The sequence below is a fragment of the Euleptes europaea genome, chromosome 7 (genome assembly GCF_029931775.1).
Source record: "Euleptes europaea isolate rEulEur1 chromosome 7, rEulEur1.hap1, whole genome shotgun sequence".
Lineage (NCBI taxonomy): Eukaryota > Metazoa > Chordata > Lepidosauria > Squamata > Sphaerodactylidae > Euleptes > Euleptes europaea.
Genome location: NC_079318.1, coordinates 35,117,362 through 35,139,460, shown reverse-complemented (window position 1 = coordinate 35,139,460; position 22,099 = coordinate 35,117,362). Strand labels below are relative to the sequence as shown.

At 39.9% G+C, this 22,099-nt stretch overlaps 1 protein-coding gene across 4 annotated transcripts in view; it reads right to left on the bottom strand.

The window, feature by feature from the left end:
• LTBP1 (latent transforming growth factor beta binding protein 1) overlaps nucleotides 1–22,099 on the bottom strand; it is a 260,003-nt gene that overhangs the window by 53,603 nt on the left and 184,301 nt on the right. For all 4 annotated transcript variants that reach the window (XM_056852318.1, XM_056852320.1, XM_056852321.1 and 1 more), the window contains 6 exons: nucleotides 19,298–19,417; nucleotides 15,273–15,395; nucleotides 12,556–12,681; nucleotides 11,254–11,376; nucleotides 10,196–10,321; nucleotides 5,960–6,085 (listed from right to left, as the gene is read on the bottom strand). In XM_056852318.1, the coding sequence (XP_056708296.1) occupies nucleotides 5,960–6,085; nucleotides 10,196–10,321; nucleotides 11,254–11,376; nucleotides 12,556–12,681; nucleotides 15,273–15,395; nucleotides 19,298–19,417 (744 nt within the window). The remainder of the gene's footprint in view (nucleotides 1–5,959; nucleotides 6,086–10,195; nucleotides 10,322–11,253; nucleotides 11,377–12,555; nucleotides 12,682–15,272; nucleotides 15,396–19,297; nucleotides 19,418–22,099) is intronic.

Below are 22,099 nucleotides of genomic sequence, written 5' to 3'. Positions count from 1 at the left end.
AAGGCATGGAGGCATTGTGGGATGCTTGTGCCAGAGTCATCTTCCAGGCCTTCTTCCGGGGAATGACTTGCTCCGTCAAATGAGTACACTACTGTATCTGAAGCTTCTGCCAATAAGCTGACGGAGGCCATTGCTACAACTGAAGGACCCCCAGGCAATGACAGAGTCAAAACAAAAATAAAGCAAAGGAAGGGGAGAAGCCTCTTCTTCTTCTTCTTTGATAAGAGTTAGAAGATGGGAGAGAGACACAAAGAGCAACCTGGGAGCTTTAGGAGAAAGGAACATCACAGAGCTCTCCAGAAGCTCTACACTTGCAAGAAGGCAGGAAGAAAAAACTGAAGGTGGAAGGTATTCCCTCCCTACTGGAGATGGAAAAGAACCTACTTCCTGCCTCCAGGAATCATTGGAAGGAGAGTACCCAAACATCTCAGAGTGTCCACCTTCTTCAAGTGAAAAATACAGGAATGAATACTGTGTCTGTATTTTTAGAACAATAGATAAAAGCAGCCCAGGATCCATTTTCAATCAAGGAAATTACATGGGTGGCCAAATCCATATCCCTCCTCCTGTCTGCTTTTTGGAATCAAAACACCATATTATGAGTTCCAGTCATAGAACTGCAGCCTTGTATATAGTTTGGCCCTCACTCTGACTTCAACAGGCACTGTATGTGCTTATCCCAAGTCTGCTTCACATGACAAATTCTATTTTACAATGTACAAAACTCCATTTTGAGAACAAACTCTTGCAAAAGCAGTGTCTTACTGGGTATATGTATTTTGGCATTCTGCCTTAGAATGGCTCAACACCTTCTTCCGATTTCCTTTCAAGATGTACATTTGGTTTCAATTTGATCAACAGCCTTTTCCGCAGCAGCTCCCACCCTGCAGAACTGCCATTTGGAGGGGCTGGAAAAGGGTGCCTTCTCTGAGGATATTTTGAAAATGTTGCAAGCTCTCTCTTTTTTTCGCAGGTGTAGTCCTTAAACTGGCTTGTTAATGCAAACTGATGATCTGTATAGCATAGGGTGAGCAGTTTTTATTTCTAAGATTTTTGGGGAACTGCTTTTTTTCCCTGATTCGGAGTTATGGTTGTAGCTTTTGAGCTACAGATTGATTTTAGCTATAGTGTTGTAATTGTTAAGACTTATTAAATGGATTTTTGATTGTAAGCCAGCTCATTTGAAGCTTAAGCAGGATTCACATGTTCAAAGAAATAAAAAGAATTGCATTTATTTAATCCTCTTTGTCACACACAGGCAGTTTCTGGACATTTACTGGAGAGAACTGGTCAGACTGCCCTTGCGAGATGTCAGAACACACACATGAACACACATGAAGCTGCCTCATACTGAATCAGACCCTCGGTCCATCAAAGTCAGTATTGTCTACTCAAACCGGCAGCAGCTCTCCAGGGTCTCAGGCAGAGGTCTTTCACATCACCTACTTGCCTAGTCCCTTTAGCTGGAGATGATGGGGATTGAAGTCACGGCCCCGTCCCTCTCTCTCTAACAAATGCTGGTGTAAACCACATGTGCCTTGGATGGAGCTGTTTCAAGTTGGGGGGGATTGGTCTTGGACTTCGTAAAAAATGGCCTAAACAAATGATTGTGGACACTGGTAAACTTGCCCAATGCTTGGAATTTCCACCTAGGCAAAGCAGTGATGAAAAGCCTTTTAGAGCATCTAGAGACAGCACGACTTTTAATTAATGGATCCCTCTCATCAGAATTCAAAATAGAAAAGGCACCAGACAAGGCTGACAGCTCTCTCTACTGTTATTTGATTTGTCAATGGAAGTTTTGGCAAACTATATAAGATCTGATCCGAAAATCAGAGGTCTTACAGTTGGAAATGAGGAACATAAAATCAAAAGTTATGAAAATGACATGGTTATAATTTGTCAAAATCCAATAGATGCATTCACACATTTACACCGCCATATTTAGATTTGCCCAATACTCTGGTTATAAGTTAAACAAAAATAAGACGAAGATGTTGTCTTTCAATCTTTCAAAGGAGGAAGAGATGCAAATTTGCCAAATAATAGGCTGCCAAATAATCAAAGACCCGATAAAATATCTTGGAATAAACATATCATCTCAAAATAAAATGCTATTTAAAACAAACTATGAGAGAGTTTGGGGACAAATAGACAAAGATTTAAACAGATGGTCCAAGATGAATATCTCCTAGCTAGAAAGAATATCCATAATTAAGATGAATGTACTGCCAAGACTCAACTTCCTATTTCAATTTCTTCCAATAAGTCTTACCGACAAAATGATAGAGGGCTGGCAAAGACAATTAAATCACTTTGCCTGGAATGGGAAGAAACCAAGAGTAAGATTTAAGGAATTACAAGATGACAAGAAAAGAGGTGGACTAGCACTACCAAATCTCAAATTGTACTATCATGCTGCATGTTTAACATGGATAACAGACTGGATTAAACAGCCAAAGAACAGAAATATTACGTTGGAAAGAGCTGATTTACAACAAGGTTTCCATAAGGTGTTATGGAGCTCTACATCCCATCTTCAATAAAAAAAACTGTTAGAAGATTGTAATATTAAACCAGCACTTATGAAAGTATGGAATAATTATAAGAAAAGAATAAGCTGTTCCCCGCCATCAATTATGTCCCCAACAGAAGCATACCTAGATGATGCTGTTCCAAACGTGTCGTACATAACGTATCAAGAATTGATGAATTCTGAAGGGGAGATTAAAAGTTTTCAGGTCCTTTAAAAGGAACCTAAGAACATCAGCTGGTTGAAATATCTACAATTAAAATCCTGTTTCAAACAGGACAGCTCAAACATTGGAGTTATGAGAGACTTAACAGAGTTTGAAACAATAATAACTAAGAACGATCGACATCTGGGGAAAATTTATAAGTTGTTACTAAAATATGATTCAGAAACTGAACAGGTCAAAGTTAACATGATAAAATGGACACAGAATTTTGGAGAAATGATAACCATGGAAGCATGGGAAAAACAACATACGCAAGAACTAAAATACACTGCAAGTCAGGAAGTAAAAGAAAATTGGTACAAGATGTATTATAGATGGTATATCACCCCCAACATGATCTCTCACATGCAACAAGTGAATAAAAAAGAGGAGGCATGTTGGAAATGTCGAGAAACAGATGGCTCCTTCTTTCATGTATGGTGGACGTGCCCCAAACTACGGCTGAAAGGGTTGTCCTTGCAAGGAGATGGAAACAAGCGGCTCTACCAGAAATAGAAGAATGGAAAGAAAAGATGCTTGAATATGCAAATATGGCTAAGATGACTTACTTTATGAATTTACACGACACACAAAATGTGTTGAGCAATTTAATGAGAAATGGTTACCATGGTATACTTATATATCTTCTCCTTTTCATGTCAGTAAAAGTTACTTATGTGTATACATACTTTAAAGATGACTATTTTTAGAGAAATTGACCACGGTTTATCTTAAATATTATCTTAGTAATATTACCGGCTGCTTATTATGCATAAAAATATACATGACTACTTTTTATCGAGTAAAAATATAATAGAAATTAACATTTTGAATCAGCAGAAATAACTACAATAAGTACAACATAATCTAGGTACTAAGTATAATCTATGTGTGTATATCAATTGTTGAGACAATGTCGTTTATTGCAAACAGATGCAAACCTTTCCCCTTCCCCTTCTTTCCTTTCTGTATTCCCTAAAAAATAATAACAAAATTATTTTAAAAAGAAAAGAAAAAAGAAAAGCCTCTGTTGTAGTTCTGGGCCGTTCATGTGACTACTGGGCGGGAAAACAGCCTGTTCTCGGCTTGAGACAGAGGGAAGGGGGAGCATTCCAAGGATGTTGAAGCTTCTAGAAGCTTGTAAAAAGTTGCAATATAAAAACCAACGCTGCTTCTTCTTCTATTCAAATGCCTTCAAAAGTTTTGGCAAACAAGCAGAATATCTCCAAGGAGGGGGCTCCCTCACCTTTTCAGAGAGCCCATTCCACAAAGCCAAAGCCACAACAGACAAGGCCTGAACTCCTGTCGATGCCAGGGGAGCCACCCTTAGTGGCAGGACAGCCTACAGATGGCTGCCGGCTTACCACAGGTGGTACACACGGACATATGTGTCAGGACATTTATGTGGCATTGGCCACAGAAGCTGCAGCAAGAATGAGGGGGGAAAGCAAAAATCCCTTCTGCTGTTTCACAAATTCAAGCAATTGAAAGCACGGCAATTTCCATTTAGCTTATACAGCAGACAAGAGCAATTAGGAATTTTTAAAAAACAGCCTCTAGAAGAAAAGAACTCTGGACCAATTTAAGTGTTATGAATCCTATGAGGGCCTGCTGCCGTACAAGGTAACGCTTATACAGTGTTTGCTTTGTAGATGTCTGAATACATGGACAATCACCCCAGCACCACATGCAGTTTTCATCTGTCTCCACATATGGGCTGTAACATTTAAGCTAGTCCTTCAGATCTAGATCATACACTTTGGAACATATATGGTAAAATTCTTACATACACTTTTTAATGGGTCTTTTTGATCTAGTCAGAGTTATCAGTTCTTGAACGAACACCTTTTATTTGTTGGTTCTTGTAGGTTATCCGGGCTGTGTAACCGTGGTCTTGGAATTTTCTTTCCTGACGTTTCGCCAGCAACTGTGGCAGGCATCTTCAGAGTAGTAACACTGAAGGACAGTGTCTCTCAGTGTCAAGGGTGTAGGAAGAGTAATATATAGTCAGAAAGGGGTTGGGTTTGAGCTGAGTATTGTCCTGCAAAAGTATTGTCCTGTAAGTATCAAGATAATGTGCTAATGAGGGTATGGTATGTTAATATGGAACCATTGTATCCTGAAGTGATCTGTTAATGTGTGTAATCCAAAGCTAATCTGTATGGCTATTGTTGAATGTTGTCTTTGTCTGGAGGTTTTTCAGGCTTGGCTTCCTGCCCTGAAAAACCTCCAGACAAAGACAACATTCAACAATAGCCATACAGATTAGCTTTGGATTACACACATTAACAGATCACTTCAGGATACAATGGTTCCATATTAACATACCATACCCTCATTAGCACATTATCTTGATACTTACAGGACAATACTTTTGCAGGACAATACTCAGCTCAAACCCAACCCCTTTCTGACTATATATTACTCTTCCTACACCCTTGACACTGAGAGACACTGTCCTTCAGTGTTACTACTCTGAAGATGCCTGCCACAGTTGCTGGCGAAACGTCAGGAAAGAAAATTCCAAGACCACGGTTACACAGCCCGGATAACCTACAAGAACCAATGAACTCTGACCGTGAAAGCCTTCGACAATACCTTTTATTTGGTTTGCAATTTGCAATGATTACTTGTACCATTCAGAAGATACTAAGTATTTTTGTTTCATTGTGAACTACTTTGGATACAGAACCTGCACACTAATTCATAGTATGCCTGGGAATTATAAGCGGGGAAAAACAGCACTGACATGTTTATGAAATTATCATGATAGGTATCTTTCCTGGGGACTAGTACAAGGACTGAAATCTGTTCAAACACTCTGCCAAAGGAGGTGGCTGTACCACATGCCAGACTATATTTCCTGTAGGTACTGCAAAATTCTGGTTATTCAGCTAAGAGACTAAACAGATGTTGCATTTAAATAAGCTAAAGTATTAAATTCAGTCCATTTCAACTTAAGATTTGTGAATGGCCTGACATTTTCAGAAACAGTAGGTTTGAAAAAAGATGAAAGAATTGGCTTGGCTTCTTTGACGCTGGTTCACATTCAACTCTAACATGTTCTTATTAAATAGCTATACAGTATTTCCACACAGTAAAGTTTGAAACGTATTTCATTTTGAACCAGATTGAATGTTATAAAAATAATAAGGAATGGATTTATCAGATTTGTAGTTCAAGGAGGAAAAGGTAGAGGTACTAATACAAATCTAACTTACCCACACACCCTTGCCCATCCTGCAGATATTGATAACCCTGGTAACAAAGACAGCGATAGGAACCGGCTGAATTTTCACAGAACCCATGACTGCCGCATACAGTATTGTTGGCACATTCATCTACATCTGAAAATAAGACAGACATAATACAAAGGCAGATTTAGTAATCTAGAAAACAGCTTAATTTTTTTGCTGTACAGTCACAGCTGACTTATGGCGACCCCATAGGGTTTTCAAGACAAGAGATGCTCAGAGGTGGTTTGCCATTGCCCTCCTCTGCATGGTGTCCCTGCAATTCCTTGGTGGTCTACCATCTAAATACTAACCAGGGCTGACCCTCCGTATCTTCCAAGATCTGATGAGATAAGGCTAGCGTGGGCTATCCTGGTCAGGGTAAAAAAAAAACAACTTGAGGAATAAGTATTTATTTATGTATAACCTGCCTTTCTACAAAGTAGTACTTGGCAACTTGCACAGGGTTAACATCATAAACAACCAGATGGTTGGAGATAAGTCAGACATGTATTTGGAACAAGAAATAACTAAAGAAATATATTTTTAACATGCTCAGAAACTAATGTAACTAATATAATAAGCAATTCATCTTTTTCAGAAAAAATGAAATAAGTAATATGATGTCATGACTCACATACATGACTTTTATTTTTGTTATAGAAAGATAAGACACCGAAAAAAAGGGGCTTGAATCCCATGACATCTTTCCCCTTGGTGCTTTTCACTGGCTGCTGCAGAGAAGCTGTCCTCTGTTGTGGCGCTTGCTTCCTCTCCTGCCAGCACTTCTGTGCACACAACAACAATATTTCTCAAGGAGCCTTTATCCACGCAGAAGTGTTAGCAGCAAAAGAGCTCAGCACCACAGTGGAGGAAAGCCTCAGAAGTAGCCACAGAGAAGCATGAGGGGAACCACGGTGCGGGTTCCAAGCCATGGTGTCCTAAATCCAGTTTCATGGGGAACATCAAACTCTGAGAAGCATCACTCATCTCATAGGGTTGCCAGGTCCCTGTTCACCACTGGTGGGAGGTTTTTGGGGTGGAGCCTGAGGAGGGCGGGGTTTGGGGAGGGGAGGGACTTCAATGCCATAGAGTCCAATTGCCAAAGTGGCCATTTTCTCCAGGTGAACTGATCTCTATCGGCTGGAGATCAGTTATAATAGCAGGAGATCTCCAGCTAATACCTGGCAGTTGGCAACCCTACTCATCTCATGAAAACAGAAAACAGCTTAATTTTTTTGCTGTACAGTCACAGCTGACTTATGGCGACCCCATAGGGTTTTCAAGACAAGAGATGCTCAGAGGTGGTTTGCCATTGCCCTCCTCTGCATGGTGACCCTGCAATTCCTTGGTGGTCTACCATCTAATGGTTATAATAGCAGGAGATCTCCAGCTAATACCTGGCAGTTGGCAACCCTACTCATCTCATGAAAATAGAACAAAACTGAATCTGCACGTCTGAATGCAGAAGATGAAAACAAGGTTACATATGCCAGGATACAGTATTTTTATAAAAGACTAAGAAGTTTCTGTATGTCTTGAAACAATAATCCTGAAAAGAAATGCACATTCCCTAATCCTCTCCTGATGACAGAGGTATGAAAATAGGTTGTTGTTCTGTTAGAGACTACACGACATAGGGGATCCCCACTGGGATCTCCTGCAGAGTTTCAAACATTAGATGTAACATCCAGATTGGGGCATGTGGGAGGAGTATGTCAAAACCTTTTCCTTCATTGTTTTCCTGCTTTCAGGAAACAACATGGAGTTCCTTTGGGGCTGAGGAGGGGGAGATATACCGACAGGTGCACGTTTACCTCTGTGCAGGGTTGCCAGCCTCCAGGTGGGACCTGGGGATCTCCTGCTATTACAACTGATCTCCAGACGACCAAGATCAGCTCCCCCTGGAGAAAATGGCTGCTTTGGAGAGTGGACCCTACGGAATTATACCCTGCTGAGGCCATTCCCCCCCCAAACCCCACCCTCCCCGGGCTCCACCCCCCAAATCTCCAGGTATTTCCCAACCCAGAGCTGGCAACCCTGCCTCTGTGAGCAAACAGTATAGGTGAGGAAATGGGATCAGGAAAACCTCAAAAATGAAATGTTTAAAACCGGTATCCCCATGCCTTGACTGAAATAAATTTTGGGGGCCTACTATAGTTGCTTCTAACATTTAAAAGTACCATGGGAGAGGCAATTATGAATTTTCAATTTTCAAGACCTTTATTGGCATACAATACAATAAGTGATCCATACAAATGATGAATAGCTATAGGAAAACAAGGAATATTGGACACCATCAATCATTAACCTTATCCAGTCTGTTTTTGATTAGTGAATTTAAAAAAACAGCTACTTTTTCAGTTATGTCGGTTGACAAGTCATTGAGAAGACAATAAACTTTCAGAGCCTCCGAGTGTCCTGACATATTAGTTAAAATAGGATTGAGTGGATTGTGACGAATAACATCAAACTGAGGACAATAAAGAAGGATATGGGAAACCGACTCAACTGAATTTGAGTTGCAGGGACATAGTCTCGCCGAATGTCTGGTTTTGTTATATCGTCCAAAAGTAACAGCTGAAGGGACAGCACTGCACCTAGCAAGTGCAAATGCTCTACGCATTTGCGGGGCATGTAGGGCAGACAAATAAGGAGCCAGTCGAACGGTAGTTAGGGGGATTCAATTATGAATCTCACAGCGTCACAGTTAGTTTGACCCTTAGGTTAATTGATTTGAGACGGTAGGCCATAACGATTATCATGATGAAACAGTTTGGTAAGGCATTATTAAGAAAACCAATTCACTATTCCCACTGTCATATTCATTTCTTTAGAAGCAAATATATGTGTTGTGTACTTTTACTCCAATATTTTATCTACATCTATTTAATAAGTAAAGATGATGTACAAAATGTTGTCCTTGATTCATAATTACTGCTTTGAAGAGAAAAGACGTCAAATTTTAAGTTACTTACGTTTATCACAGCTGTGATAACAAGAAACAAAGAAACACATTCTTTCAATTCCAAATGGAAATGAGGTATTACTGAAGTATTTACTGCATGAATACAGCGTGGTACTTTTCTTGTTTTTTTTTAAAAAAAACAAGTCAACTGCAGACAAGATTAGATTTTTTCTGCAGGTCCATAAACAAATATGACTGTATCACATCATAGCTCAAGCCACAGGGATTTCTAGATGAAATTCCATGCATTATCATATTCAGGAAATTAAATTAAATGGTTATTAATGTATGGCTTTATTGTTTGAAGTGAAGTCACTCTGTTCTTTTCCTCTGCCTCATTCTTCACGTTTTGTTCTTCTTGATTCTTTCCTATTAATCCCCTACCTTTGATATTGTTGACAAGGAGGTGGTCTAGTCATGGCTCCGAGCACTGAAAGGGAAGACTGAACTGCACTAGAATGACCTCATTCTTTTCCTCCAGAGGAAACTCAAAGGCTTACATTGTGCAGATGTTCATCGGTCCAACTTACTGTCCTGTCTCGGACAGCAAAACATTCACTTCTGTCAACACGGCTGATTAAGAAATGATATAAAAGCCCTGGTGGAATGAGACTGCAACTTATTACTGGGTGTGACGAGTGAGACAGGTTATCATCTGAAGTCTGACTCTTTTTAAAAACCAAGCCATAGATTTCTATGTGTGTATAACAGAAGAGGCTAGAATTTGCATTTTATTTATGGAAATGTAATAATTTTATACTTATGCATTTATAACAGGTTGTATTCACATCCCAGATGTTAACATTTGCAGAATATTAAGGCATTTATTTGATTCAGAAGAACATACCATGCACATACATTATGATGAGGTCACCAAGGGATATTAGCAATCCTGCATTTACTGTGAGACTGCTGTACAAATGGCTGCATATTTAATATCAGTGGGATTTTAATCAATAAGATCATAACTATTTTTCACTCTGATGTACCACCCAGAGGTGAAATTCTCAGTTTTTTCTGCACTTACACACTTATTGGAAATTCTACACTTACAACATGGTGACTAGATACATTCCATCTATATTTTGTAGAGATATTTTTGTACATTATATCTATTGTGAATCTTTATTCAGTTGATTTTATTTTGTTATACTTTAAGAGCTGTCGCTAGTCTTCAGTCAGTCATCATCGCCCCTTACTCTGTCAGTGCGGAGAGTAAAATTAATTATTTTAACCATTTATCTTCTATCGCTTACCTTCACATGCCCGGCCATCTCCAGAAATTGTAAAACCTTGTTCACAAACACAACGGAAAGAGCCTTCTGTATTTAAACATTCCCCATGGGGTAAACAGAGGTTGGTTCCCACACATTCATTGATGTCTGTGGGGGAAGAGGAACACAAGATCAAAGATGCACAAAATGCAGTAAGAGTCTCATATGTTAAGTACACTTGAACCCTGTTATTTATTTTTTCAAATACATCTATACATTATTAGTTTTCACCTTTATATTTACAGTGAAAATGCATGTGAGATGTAGGAGGCCAAACAAATCAAGATAATATATGCTAATGGCTGACAGAACTCTAAGGCTGCAACCCTGAAAGGGGGGGGGGCGAAGCTGCTTAGAAGCCGGCGTGACCTTGAACTGGCATAAGTGCCCCTTTTAACCCAGGATAAGGGGCACTTATACCACCCCAGGGGCAAACATGCCTGCATCGGGGAGCCGCAGAGCTGCACTGCCCTCCACCACCAGTGTGTTCCTGGCGGCAGAGCTGTCTTTAGGCAGCTTCCTAACCCCTTTCACCCCGGGAATGCCCCCTTGTGCCCTTCTTCAGTGGTGCAGCCCCATTGACTGCAATGGGGGCATTTTAGTTTTATTTTATTTTAAACTGTTTTTAATTTATTTTTGGCTGCCGCGGATCTTCAGGAATGGGCTGGCCGCCTGCATTAAAGTCAAGCCAAGACAATCATCTCACCCATGACTATTCTAATAAACCTGCTACCTCAGTACAGAAGGACTGACGTATGTTTCCTACAGCCCTTGACAGTGAGTATCAATAAAGTACATCATTGCACCTAACAGACACCTACAGAAATCAACATGGAAAGTAGAAAAAAAAGAACTTTGTAACTTGTGAACATTTTAAGTGAAAGAGAATTTGTGTGACATTATTAGCAGTGTGGCAGGGTTGACTTCTGTTATGGTGCAAAGAAACCATCTCTCAGTCAGCTTTTCTGGGACTAAGCTATTTAAAAGGCTATGGCAGTTTTATCCTTCCAGCACACACTGATGATTTAAAATTCCAGTACCTTGACAACCCCTGGAGGGTATTAGGTGGAAGCCACTTGGACAAGTACATTCGTAAGAACCTTTGGTATTAATGCAGTTCCCTCCACGGCAAACATTATGGTCTTCTTGGCACTCATTAATATCTGAAACAAGGCCATCAGCAAACAATTAGAGACATTTCAAAACTGATTGAACTAATTATCAAGTAGCAATTTTTGCCAACATAAGGGATAGCCCAGAGCAAACTACCCACCTCTACCTGGAACTGAGAAGGAATAGGTGTCTAAGCATATCATGGACTACATACTGATATGCCTCACAAGTCTCTACTTGTTCATATATAATACAAACTAGGAAACACTCATTAAAATAACAGCCCTAATTTTCTTCAGTCTTCTGTTTATACAACAATCCTAAAAATATAAACTTACACACTAGCGAGTACAACTATCAAGCAATCTAACCTAGGGGCAAATCATTGCCATTATCCATTCAGTCATTCAACAAATATACAAACCCAACATTTTATAACATCTGCAATGGCAGAAATACTAAGAATCTCCACATTCCTTAAACACATTAGGAGAAAAGGACAATGGTTTACAGTTCCAGGTCCAAACGTACCATCACGTTATAGTACGGAGGTAACATTGCTAGGCATCATAATAATTGTTTCTTAGAAAAGTAAGACTGGAATGAAAACTGAGCAGCAGTCTTTGTAACAGATGTAGTCAGAGCACAGTAAAAGTACAAGACCCAAAGTAGTTAGGTGTCAGTAAGTGTTGTTATTACTGTATTTGCCTAGTAGGAGGAGTGTACAGAGATTCCAAAGAAATAGGATAACAAGCACGTTTTTCACAATATGATAAACTGTACAGGTGGAGACACTATTGTGCACCACCAAAAATACTAAACTGGAGTCTGAGGCTGTGGATCCGCCACATTCCAGACAGCAATCATAACTGCACTGAAGAAACTGCTCTATTTCCCCAACTGCGTGAGAAAAAGTTGTGGATTTAATGCATAAGAATTATGATGTGTCTTTGCAGCGATTACAAAAAGACATAATGTTTTTGTGTGACTGTTCCACATCAAATGAGACCCCTTTAGAAATTTAACCCAGGCTTCAGTGTCTAAGGGAGTCTGCTGTAATTTTTATCTTACTTCAGAAAAAATGTTTGCCACTTGGATAATTACATTTAACTGACAGTGGTAGAAGTTATGTACAATTATAATATTTAATTTATAAATGTGAAGAAACACAAAAAACAGTGTTTGAATTATCATGGGAAACCTGTTTACAATGGAAGATATTCTTATACCTTCACAATAGTCTTTTGTAGTTGACAACTGGTAGCCTTGGCCACAAAGACATCTGTAGGATCCAGCTATGTTTCTGCATTGTCCATTTGCACAGAGCTGCTGCTGCTGTAGACATTCGTCCACATCTGTAAACAAGGAAAGTGTACTCTTCAAGAATCAAAGAAAACAGCCATCCAAAACACATATTTACTTTTTAAAATTAGCTTATGACAACAACTGAATTTCACCAGGAAAACACCTTTTAAGATTGATTGCAAAACACACAAATACACTTTCCTACAGGATGGTGCTATTGATTCAACAAGCAGAATGGACTGGTATGAGTCTGCAGTGAATCATCCATGAGATGGAAGGCACAGTCTCAGTTTCTGAAGTGGCCAACTCAGACTAGGCTATTACTCCTTCTAAAGAATGAAGCAGACCACTGGACTCTCTTTGGGTCCCAAGTACACTCTATAAGTACATATCAGGAGGTGGAGACAAAGGCAGGAGTAAAGATTAAAAGTTTGGAACAGGTGGCAGCTCACTTGAGAGAACACCCCTCTTTTGGTTACACTTCTAAGGGCTAAATGTTGCTACAGGATAGCGCTATTGATTCCACAAGCAGAATGGTCTGGTCTATGTCCATAGTGAATAATCCATGATAAGGAAGTGATATCCTCACTGGCCAAAGGGCCATCGAGAAATCTGGAGGCACTCTCCAAAATGCTAGAAAATGCTATAGAAAACCACCTTGTCTACCCACTGATCTAAGGAAATCAGGTTCCACAAAGGGTAAAATTACTTGTTACAGCAGCATTTGGTGTTGAAGGGCTGGTGAGAGCCCCTTGAACAAGTGTACAGTAAGAGAGAGGTTCTGACCAGATTTTGAAAGGAACATACATTATTTTTGAAAAGTGACCAAAATCTGTTGTAGTGATGTTATTATCAACTTCCACCTGAATTATTAAAATTGAGAAGATCTGATGACTTCAATAGAAGTTCCAGTTTGGTATATTTCATCCATGCAGCCCAATCAAGTTTAGTGAGAATCAAGTTCTGCTGTGCTTTTAGAATATCACTCAATTGTTTGCACAGGTAAAGGACTTTAAATAAAGCCAACACTGCATTACACCACAGATATCATGAACTCAAAGAATTCTACCTGGCTCCACCTACTTTCTAAAAACACTTGGCAGTTGCTGGCAGCTGCCATGGTGCCTATGAGTCCCATATTGGGGACCCCTTCCTTATGCATTCTCCCGTAGCCTTTAGCACATCACGAGGCACAAAGGAACAGCAATGGCTCACCTGCTCAACCAAATCTCAATCTCCTTTTATACCAGCCTTATGTTTCTACTTAAAATACATTTGTTTCATTTATAGTCTTGCTGAGATTCAAAGTGGATTGCAACATTTAAAAAACAGCAACAATGCAACAAGACATTTTGATACAGACAACAAAGCAGTAAAACTCAATTACAGAATTAGAAAACAAGGTAATAAAACACTACAATGCAATCTGTTAAGTGCCGTCAAGTCGCTTCTGACTCCTGGCAACCCTTTTAATCAATGTTCTCCAAAAAGTCCTATCGTTAACAGCCTTGCTGAGGTCTTGGAAACTGTGGGCCGTGGCTTCCTTTATAGAGTTAATCCATCTCATGTTGGGTTCTCCTCTTTTCCTGCTGCCTGCCACTTTTCCTAGCATTATTGTCTTTTCCAGTGACTCTTGTCTTCTCTTAATGTGACCAAAGTATGATAGCCTCAATTTAGTCATTTTAGCTTCCAGGGACAGTTCAGGCTTGATTTGATCTAGAACCCACTTATTTCTTGTTGTTGTTTTTTGCCGGTCCGTGGTATCTGTAACACTCTTTTCCAACACCACATTTCAAAGGATTCTACTTTCTTCCTGTCAGCTTTCTTCATTGTCCAGCTTTCACACCCATTCATAGTAACAGGGAATACTATGGCAAGAATTAACTTGATCTTGGTTGCCAGTGACACATCCTTACACTTCAGAATCTTTTCTAGCTCCTTCATGGCTATCCTTCCCAATCTCAATCTCCTTCTGATTTCTTGATTGCAGTCTCCCTTCAGGTTGATGATGGAGCCAAGGAATAGAAAGTCTTGAACCTTTTCAATTTCCCCATTGTCCACCTTAAAGTTGAGTAATTCTCCAGTAGTCCTTACTTTTGTACTGCAATGTAATGCATACATTAACAATACAACTTTTTTTTGTGCCATCAAGTCACAGCTGACTGAAAACCCATAGGGTTTTCAAGGCAAGAGACGTTTGGAGGTAGTTTGCCATTGCCTACCTCCGCATTACGACCCTGGTATTCCTTGGAGGTCGTCCATCCAACTTCTAACCAGGGCAGATCCTGCTTAGAGTCTGAGCTCTGAGGAGATCAGGCTAGCCTGGGGCTATTCAGGTCGGGGAAAACAATGCAACTAAACAACCTAAATTGTTTTAACAGACATTACAACTACACCCCTATTCTTTTTATAAGAATGCCCTCTGAACAATTCCATGTTAGAAGTGATTTAGGAAATTTCTATAATACCACCAAATAACAGTGTAAACCTAAACTCACCTACACTGAAGTCAATGGATTCAACTGTTATTGAGGAATACAGTTCCCATACTTTGAATGCCCATGTTTAGTAGACAGAGGATTTTTTTAAAACCTCTTGGTAAACAGATACATTATTTAGAAAATATTAATCATATTCCTACCTTCACACTGATCTCCTGCTTGGGACAGTTGATAACCTTGGCTGCAAAGACATCTGAAAGAGCCCTCAAGGTTTTCACACTGCCCATTTGTGCAGAGACTGCTGTACTGACATTCATTTATATCTGCGAATACAAAGGATATATTTTAAAGCTCATGCATGCTTCTCTGTAACAATGCTCAAAGCTTTTCAATGGAATCTGTCAACAGCTTTTATTAACTTTTTAATGCACAGTCCCCTAGGGAGTCACCCACCTTTACACTACTCATCTTAACTGTGCTCTAGAACTACCACAGCTGGTCCCTTTGGAAACTATTTTCTGTCCCCAGCATACATTACAGATGTATTTTAAGTACAGAGAGATTACACATGACTTTCTAAAATATAAAACCATGAACTGTGTGTGTGCTCTGACCAAAGTTTTAAGCTTCAATTTAAAATAACGAGCATAAAAATTTAAAAAGAAGCACAATGGCAAATAGTTCATCATCGGCAGTCCATTCCTCAAGCGAAGGACTGATCCGCAGCAACCAGGAGCGGCACAGCCCCACTGCCTCCTCAGAGGCTTCTCAGCCACCAAAAATAAATTGAAAAGATTTTACAGTGAAATAAAAGAAAATGTCCCCATTGAAATCAACGGGGGGTTGCACAGCAACATCGTAGAACGAGGGGGCATTCCTAGGGAGAAAGGGGTTAAGAAGCTGCCTAAAGGCATTTCTGTCCCCAGGAATGCCCTGGGAATGACCCCCCCCCCATGCCAGCATATGCTTTCCCTTCTGGGAATTTCCTGCTGGCATGGCTGGGCTGGTGGCAGGGGCTGGTGCTGCTCTGCGGCTCCCCAACGGCAGCTTATTTGCCCCCAGAACGGCATAAGTGCCCCTTATCCCAGATTAAAGGGGCATTTACGCAGGCACAGGGTCACACCAGCTCCTAAGGAGCTTCACACACTCCTTCAGGATTGCAGCCTTAATCTATATGATTTGAGGTCCTTTCTCAGAATTTGACTTGTTTGTTTTTACAAGTATTTATGTTGATGGAAGACAGTGCAGGGAAGAAAATAATTTAATGTTACATTTACACCTACATTTACCCCTCTGGAGTTGTCTGAAGTGATGCTTGATGTCTCTTCTTTAGCTATGGTATCCTAGTGATGGCTGACAAGAACCATAGAGAGCAGCACTTCCTTTTACAAGACTGGTGAAGGCACCATATCTACCCCATTTCAAGTAACCTTTGTATAAGACAATGTGCTATCCAGTGCAAACAAGACCAGAGTTCAGGGAGAGAAGAGAACAAAATTTCCACTGTTTGAAAACTTAGTGTCAGAGGTTTTATCATATACTGCCCACCATGCATTTAAGTTTCCTCTGCTAAAAGAAGTTTCTTATAGGAGGAAAATTGAAAGGTTCTGTAAAGGAGGGAAAAATGCAGATAGGTGGGCAGACAGACAGATAATGGAAGTTTGTCTGCTTAAAGTCATAGGAACGATTGAGTAAGCCTCTCAGGATTTCTCAACCAGCACTAACACAATAGCAGTCTGTACCAAGACAAGCATATCAGCTCAGTCTGTCATTTTAAAGTATCCCTCCTTTTGCTTTGAACACTGAAAGCAGACAGCATAGGTAAGATGCCAAGAGCCAGAGCCAATGTAAGCAATGTCAAAAAAAAGCCTAGACACCTAAAAACCTTACACAAGAATTCCAGACAACACAGGAAAATATAATTTATTTTAGCTGGATTTTTTTTTGCAGAAAAAGTTAACTTCAGAAATGTGCTGTTCAATAATGCACATTTTATAAAAAACAAAGTATAATAAGATAAGACATGAAAGCAAATAGGAAACTTTTCTTGTACTTACAAAAGTGAATTTTGTTAATAATCTATATTGTGCAATGTGGGCAGACTAAAAGGACAGGGTCACAAGCTGTTGGGATACATGATTATTCTTTTATTTTGATGTATATTTCATTGTATATAAGTCTAGCTTGGAGCTACACAAAACTGGAAGTGAAATATGAAGCACAGAAGGGAACACATGGCTTTCATATGCTTCCTTCATACAAGAAGGAATTATATTCTGCTTTTAATTTACAGTTTCAGTGAGGCCAAAATGGGATGTTACTGGTTATATATGTGGTTGTTGCTGAAACCCACAAACCTGTGTATCCTTCTCCACAATAAAGTATGGTAAAATAAATGTCTACGGTGACAATATTGTACTTCACTGAAGAGGAACAAGGGCAGGAAAACTTGGAGCATGATGACATAACTGTATTCAGTCTGATTTACTACACATTACCATCAGAGAGGAGGAGGAAAGACAGGGCTACAGCCACACATCTCGTTTTGGTGTGCCCGAGGCACAGTCACAGTCTGTGAAGAATGCAGGCGGCACTTGCTCTGTCTAACAAAACCACAGATGCAAATGTACAAGAGGACGATCTGTGATTGGATCGGTTACATTTTTAAAAAAGGCTAGTCATTTTTGAGAGGCCTCGATTTGGACAGTAAACAAGCCCTTGGGGAAGGGGAGTGGTTTACATTTGCCAAGGAGCAATTTAGTGGATGTTCAAGTGGCATGTAATATATAAACCAGCTCAAACTTGTGACGGCACACACTAGTCTTCCCCCCCGCCCCCGACCACCAGTGAAGGTATCATAACAACATATGCACCACCTGAAATTCCCCCCAAAACATTTACAAGTGGATATCACAATTTAATCACAACCAAACTATATTCAATTACTTCGAAGTACCTCTGAGGATCAGAAAACTGCATTCACCCTTATCCTACTTTCCCACGTGCAAAGCTTTCCCATCCATTTCCCCTCTGTGCATGCAAAAAAAGATACACAGAGAGCTAGCTGCCTTCTTTCCTAAATTGACAAGGAAGTCCACTAATGCATGGGCTTCATGAGTATTCTATGTATTTTAATATAGGAAGAATGATACTCCCTATCAGCTTCAAAACTATTGTTCATTGGAAATGGAAAATTCTGAATAAACAAGAAAAATTCAAAAGGTAAGCAAGTGTGAAAGATCCATGTCATAAAAACAAGCCTCAAATGAATGTTACCGAATTATCATGAAACTACTAGAGAAGAAGGAAATGACTTTACTCTATGTTCTGCATGATGCCTCTGTAAGCCAAATTCTGAATTGATTAAAAGTTTGTTACAGTATTTGCAGATTCATTTTTTTGGACTTCAATATAACACTTTCATTTATTATTCGCTTCATATCTCCTCAGATTCCACAGTTTGATTATGACAACCACGGGAGACAGATAACATTGTGTGAGGCCATTCAGATGCTCTCTCTGTACCTGAATAGGCACAAAAAAATCTGGTGCAAAAGAAAAATAACCTCCCCAAACCATGCTCAGATGGGCAATAAATGGCTGATTATAGCTTTTAACTTGTCCTTCCTTCGATGATCGAGCACCCCTTCACAGTGACATAACTTAGTGGGCAGGTCACCCAGATTTTGTCAATTTAGGGTTCCCGCCTGTTGTTTTTCCAGGTTTTCATATCTGTTAAGTGTTGTCTTCTGAGGAAGACCCAGAAGTGATATCAGTTCTTTCTAGGAATCTTTCTAGGCTTTACCATAGATTTTCTGGCAATTCCAAAGAGGCATAAGGTCACTTCCAGGTTTTTCCAGAAGGTGAATCACACTATTCCTGACAGCTGCCCCCCACATCCTCCTGCTGTTTCAACTCTTGTTGAATGAATGCAGTGTTTCCAGTAGAGTGGCAGACTATTGCTTCCTAAAGCAACGGACTATGTGCTATGTCTTATACCCTATCTTGTTTCTTTGGGGCGCTTGGCTTTAAATTCCATTTTTGCTGCAGTTAGATCGCATTAAAGGAAACAGGTAATCATCTGGAAACATTCACTCCTAAATGTGTTAGTTATAAACGAGGAACCTATTATATAAACATTTTCAATCAACTCTGGAGTGCCCTCCACCCACAGAATCACAGAAAACACAAATGTAACAAAATTGGGAGCATATGAAATACTTACCATGACACTTTCCATTCCAGCCTCTGAACCCATCTCTGCAAGGGACACACTGGTAAGAACCGGGAGTATTAATGCACTGTGCATCTGGACAAGTATGTGGAATTGAGCATTCATCGATATCTTTAAAAATAAAGAAAATTTTACTAATTAATAAAGAATAAATTCATGTTAATATAATGTTACATGAGGAATGTTGGATACTCTGGAACAGAATCTGCAGTAATGTAGATAGCACAGATCCACTGAATTAAATCATGTAGTGGCTAGAATGCTGGGCAATGCAGTATTAAGTCCCCATTCATTTATGCAGTTTACGGAGTGCCTTTAAGAGAGTTACTGTTTCTCGGTGTGAACTACCTCACAAGATTGTTGTGAGACTAAAAATGCTACCCTGAATGCCTTGAAATAATTGGCAGGATGTAGCAAGTCAATAAATAAGACTGATTTATTTCAACTGAAGATCATGTTTAATCTTACATATCATTTTACTAGTACAGGCATAGATCCCAAACATAATTAGACAGAAGGAAATGTCCACTGGGTGAATGGTTTTAGGACAAATTAAAATCCCAAATCAAGACTGAAGAAACAATACAGTTTTTTTACAGAAGTAACCACGTAATTAGGGATAAACTAATTTTTGGTTTTTGACAAGACCTTAAAATTCAGACTTTTAAAAACAAAACAATTAAATTGGTGTGGTGAGCCAGTATAGTATAATAGTTACAGTGTCCAACTAGGATCTGGAAGACCCGAGTTTGAATCTCCACTCTGCCATGGAAGCTTTTTTGGGCAGGGATCTTCTGCACGTCTACCCTCCCTTTGCATTTTCACAGATGTGGAGTCAGTTTGTTTTTCCGCATGCATCTTCAGAAATGAGGATTTTTAATGGACTGTGCTGTTGTCATCGGTGGTATCATCGGTGGAGTCATAGCACCCCTTCTTTTTTAACAACAACACTAAAATGTCAATATATTGCTGGAGCATTGCAACAATAGGCTTAGGAGGTTCTCTGAATTCCCAGCTTTTGTTTTTTTGAAGAAAAAAGCAAGTCTCTAGCCCCTTCTGTCACTGAGATATGACTTTTTCCTTTTATCTCTGTGAGGGAATAGGATAGAGACTGCTGTTGTTTTTAAATGAAAGCTGGGAATTCAGAAAATCTCCCAAGCCTATTGTTACAATGTTACAGTGATATATCGATATTTTAGTGCCTTACAAAAAAAAAATCACTCATCTTTAGCGTGAAGGGGGGAAGGAGAGGGTTTGACCATGACAGCCCAATCATTGAACAATGGGCTGGAGGGGGGTGGGAGTGGGTAGGTCAAAGAAAACCAACAGAAACATTACGAACTTGGAAAAAAATTGGCTTCCAGAAAATCATCAGGGTAAAAGTGGTCTCAGAAAAACCAGAACAAACCAGGGGGAGGGAAACAAAAAACTGAAGTGAAAACTAAGAGCACAAAAATGCATGTGGAAATCAGAAGATAAACCAAAGCAATATGGGGACAGAACTGACGGAAAAACCTCTTGCAGAAAAGCCCTATTACTTTACCCTCTTATAAAAGTATAAAATGTATACTTTTATAAAAAGTATAAAATGGCATGAGACTGAGGAACTAACTTATATGCTACACCACTTGCAAGCTCTGTGTAATTAGTCACTGTAGAGTAGTCAGTAGTTGTCAGACAAGGACTTGGCAGATGCAGTTTAAAATCCCCACTCAGCCATTAAGTTTCCTGGGTGACATTGGGCCAGTCGCGCACCCTCAGCCTAAAATATCACAGGGTTGTTAGGAGGATAAAATGGAATCCCATAACTCTTTGGCAGTATAAAAATGTAACTGATATATATTGCCTGAGGAGTTGATTGTACAGCCTGAGCGTAAGCCAGATTCATGATGTGTAATCTGTAATCAAAATGTAGAATTTGTGCTCTAGCAAGCTACACAGACTGGAAATGCCTGCAGGAGTTGTCCATTTTCTGTTTTTCTGTTAAGGGAAATCATCTGCACATTTTCTACGGACAAAAACCTCACTGGCCCCTTGAATGTGTTAATCAAAGTGGGCGAAAAGCCACTGTATCGAGTCAACAAGACTAACTAATGGGATGAGTAATCAGACAGAAGAAGCATGCGTCCACAAATAATGTTTTTATGCGTGCCATCTTGGGGACTCTGATCCAGTGGAAAGGTAGCATAAATTCCTTTCAGAAATTGGTTTGCTTCTTTCCCTTTCTTTTTGTATTCTGAATGTGTGTGTGTGTGTGTAAAGTGCCATCAAGTCGCAGCCGACTTATGGCAACCCCTTTTGGGGTTTTCAAGGCAAGAGACTAACAGAGGTGGATGGCCAGTGCCTTCCTCTGTATAGCAATCCTGGACTTCCTTGGTGGTTCCCCATCCAAATACTAACCAGGGCTGACCCTGCTTAGCTTCTGAGATCTGACTAGTTCAGGCTAGCCTGGGCCATCCAGGTCAGGGCATTCTGAAAGTATGCATCTGTGGAAAACAAAGGCCTGTTAATCCTAATCGTTTTCCTCTACTCAATCTCTGTTTGAGAAGCAAATTCTCATCACTACAGTTCTCTGTTTAGGAAGTTTCCTCTCTTTGTTCCTGCCCCCCCCCCATTTTAGGAGTGCCCATTAGGGTTTCCAACCTCCAGGTACTAGCTGGAGATCTCCTGCTATTACAACTGATCACCAGCTGATAGAGATCAGTTCACCTGGGGAAAATGGCCGCTTTGGCAACTGGATTCTATGGCATATAAGTCCTTCCCCTCCCCAAACCCCGTCCTAATCAGGCTCCA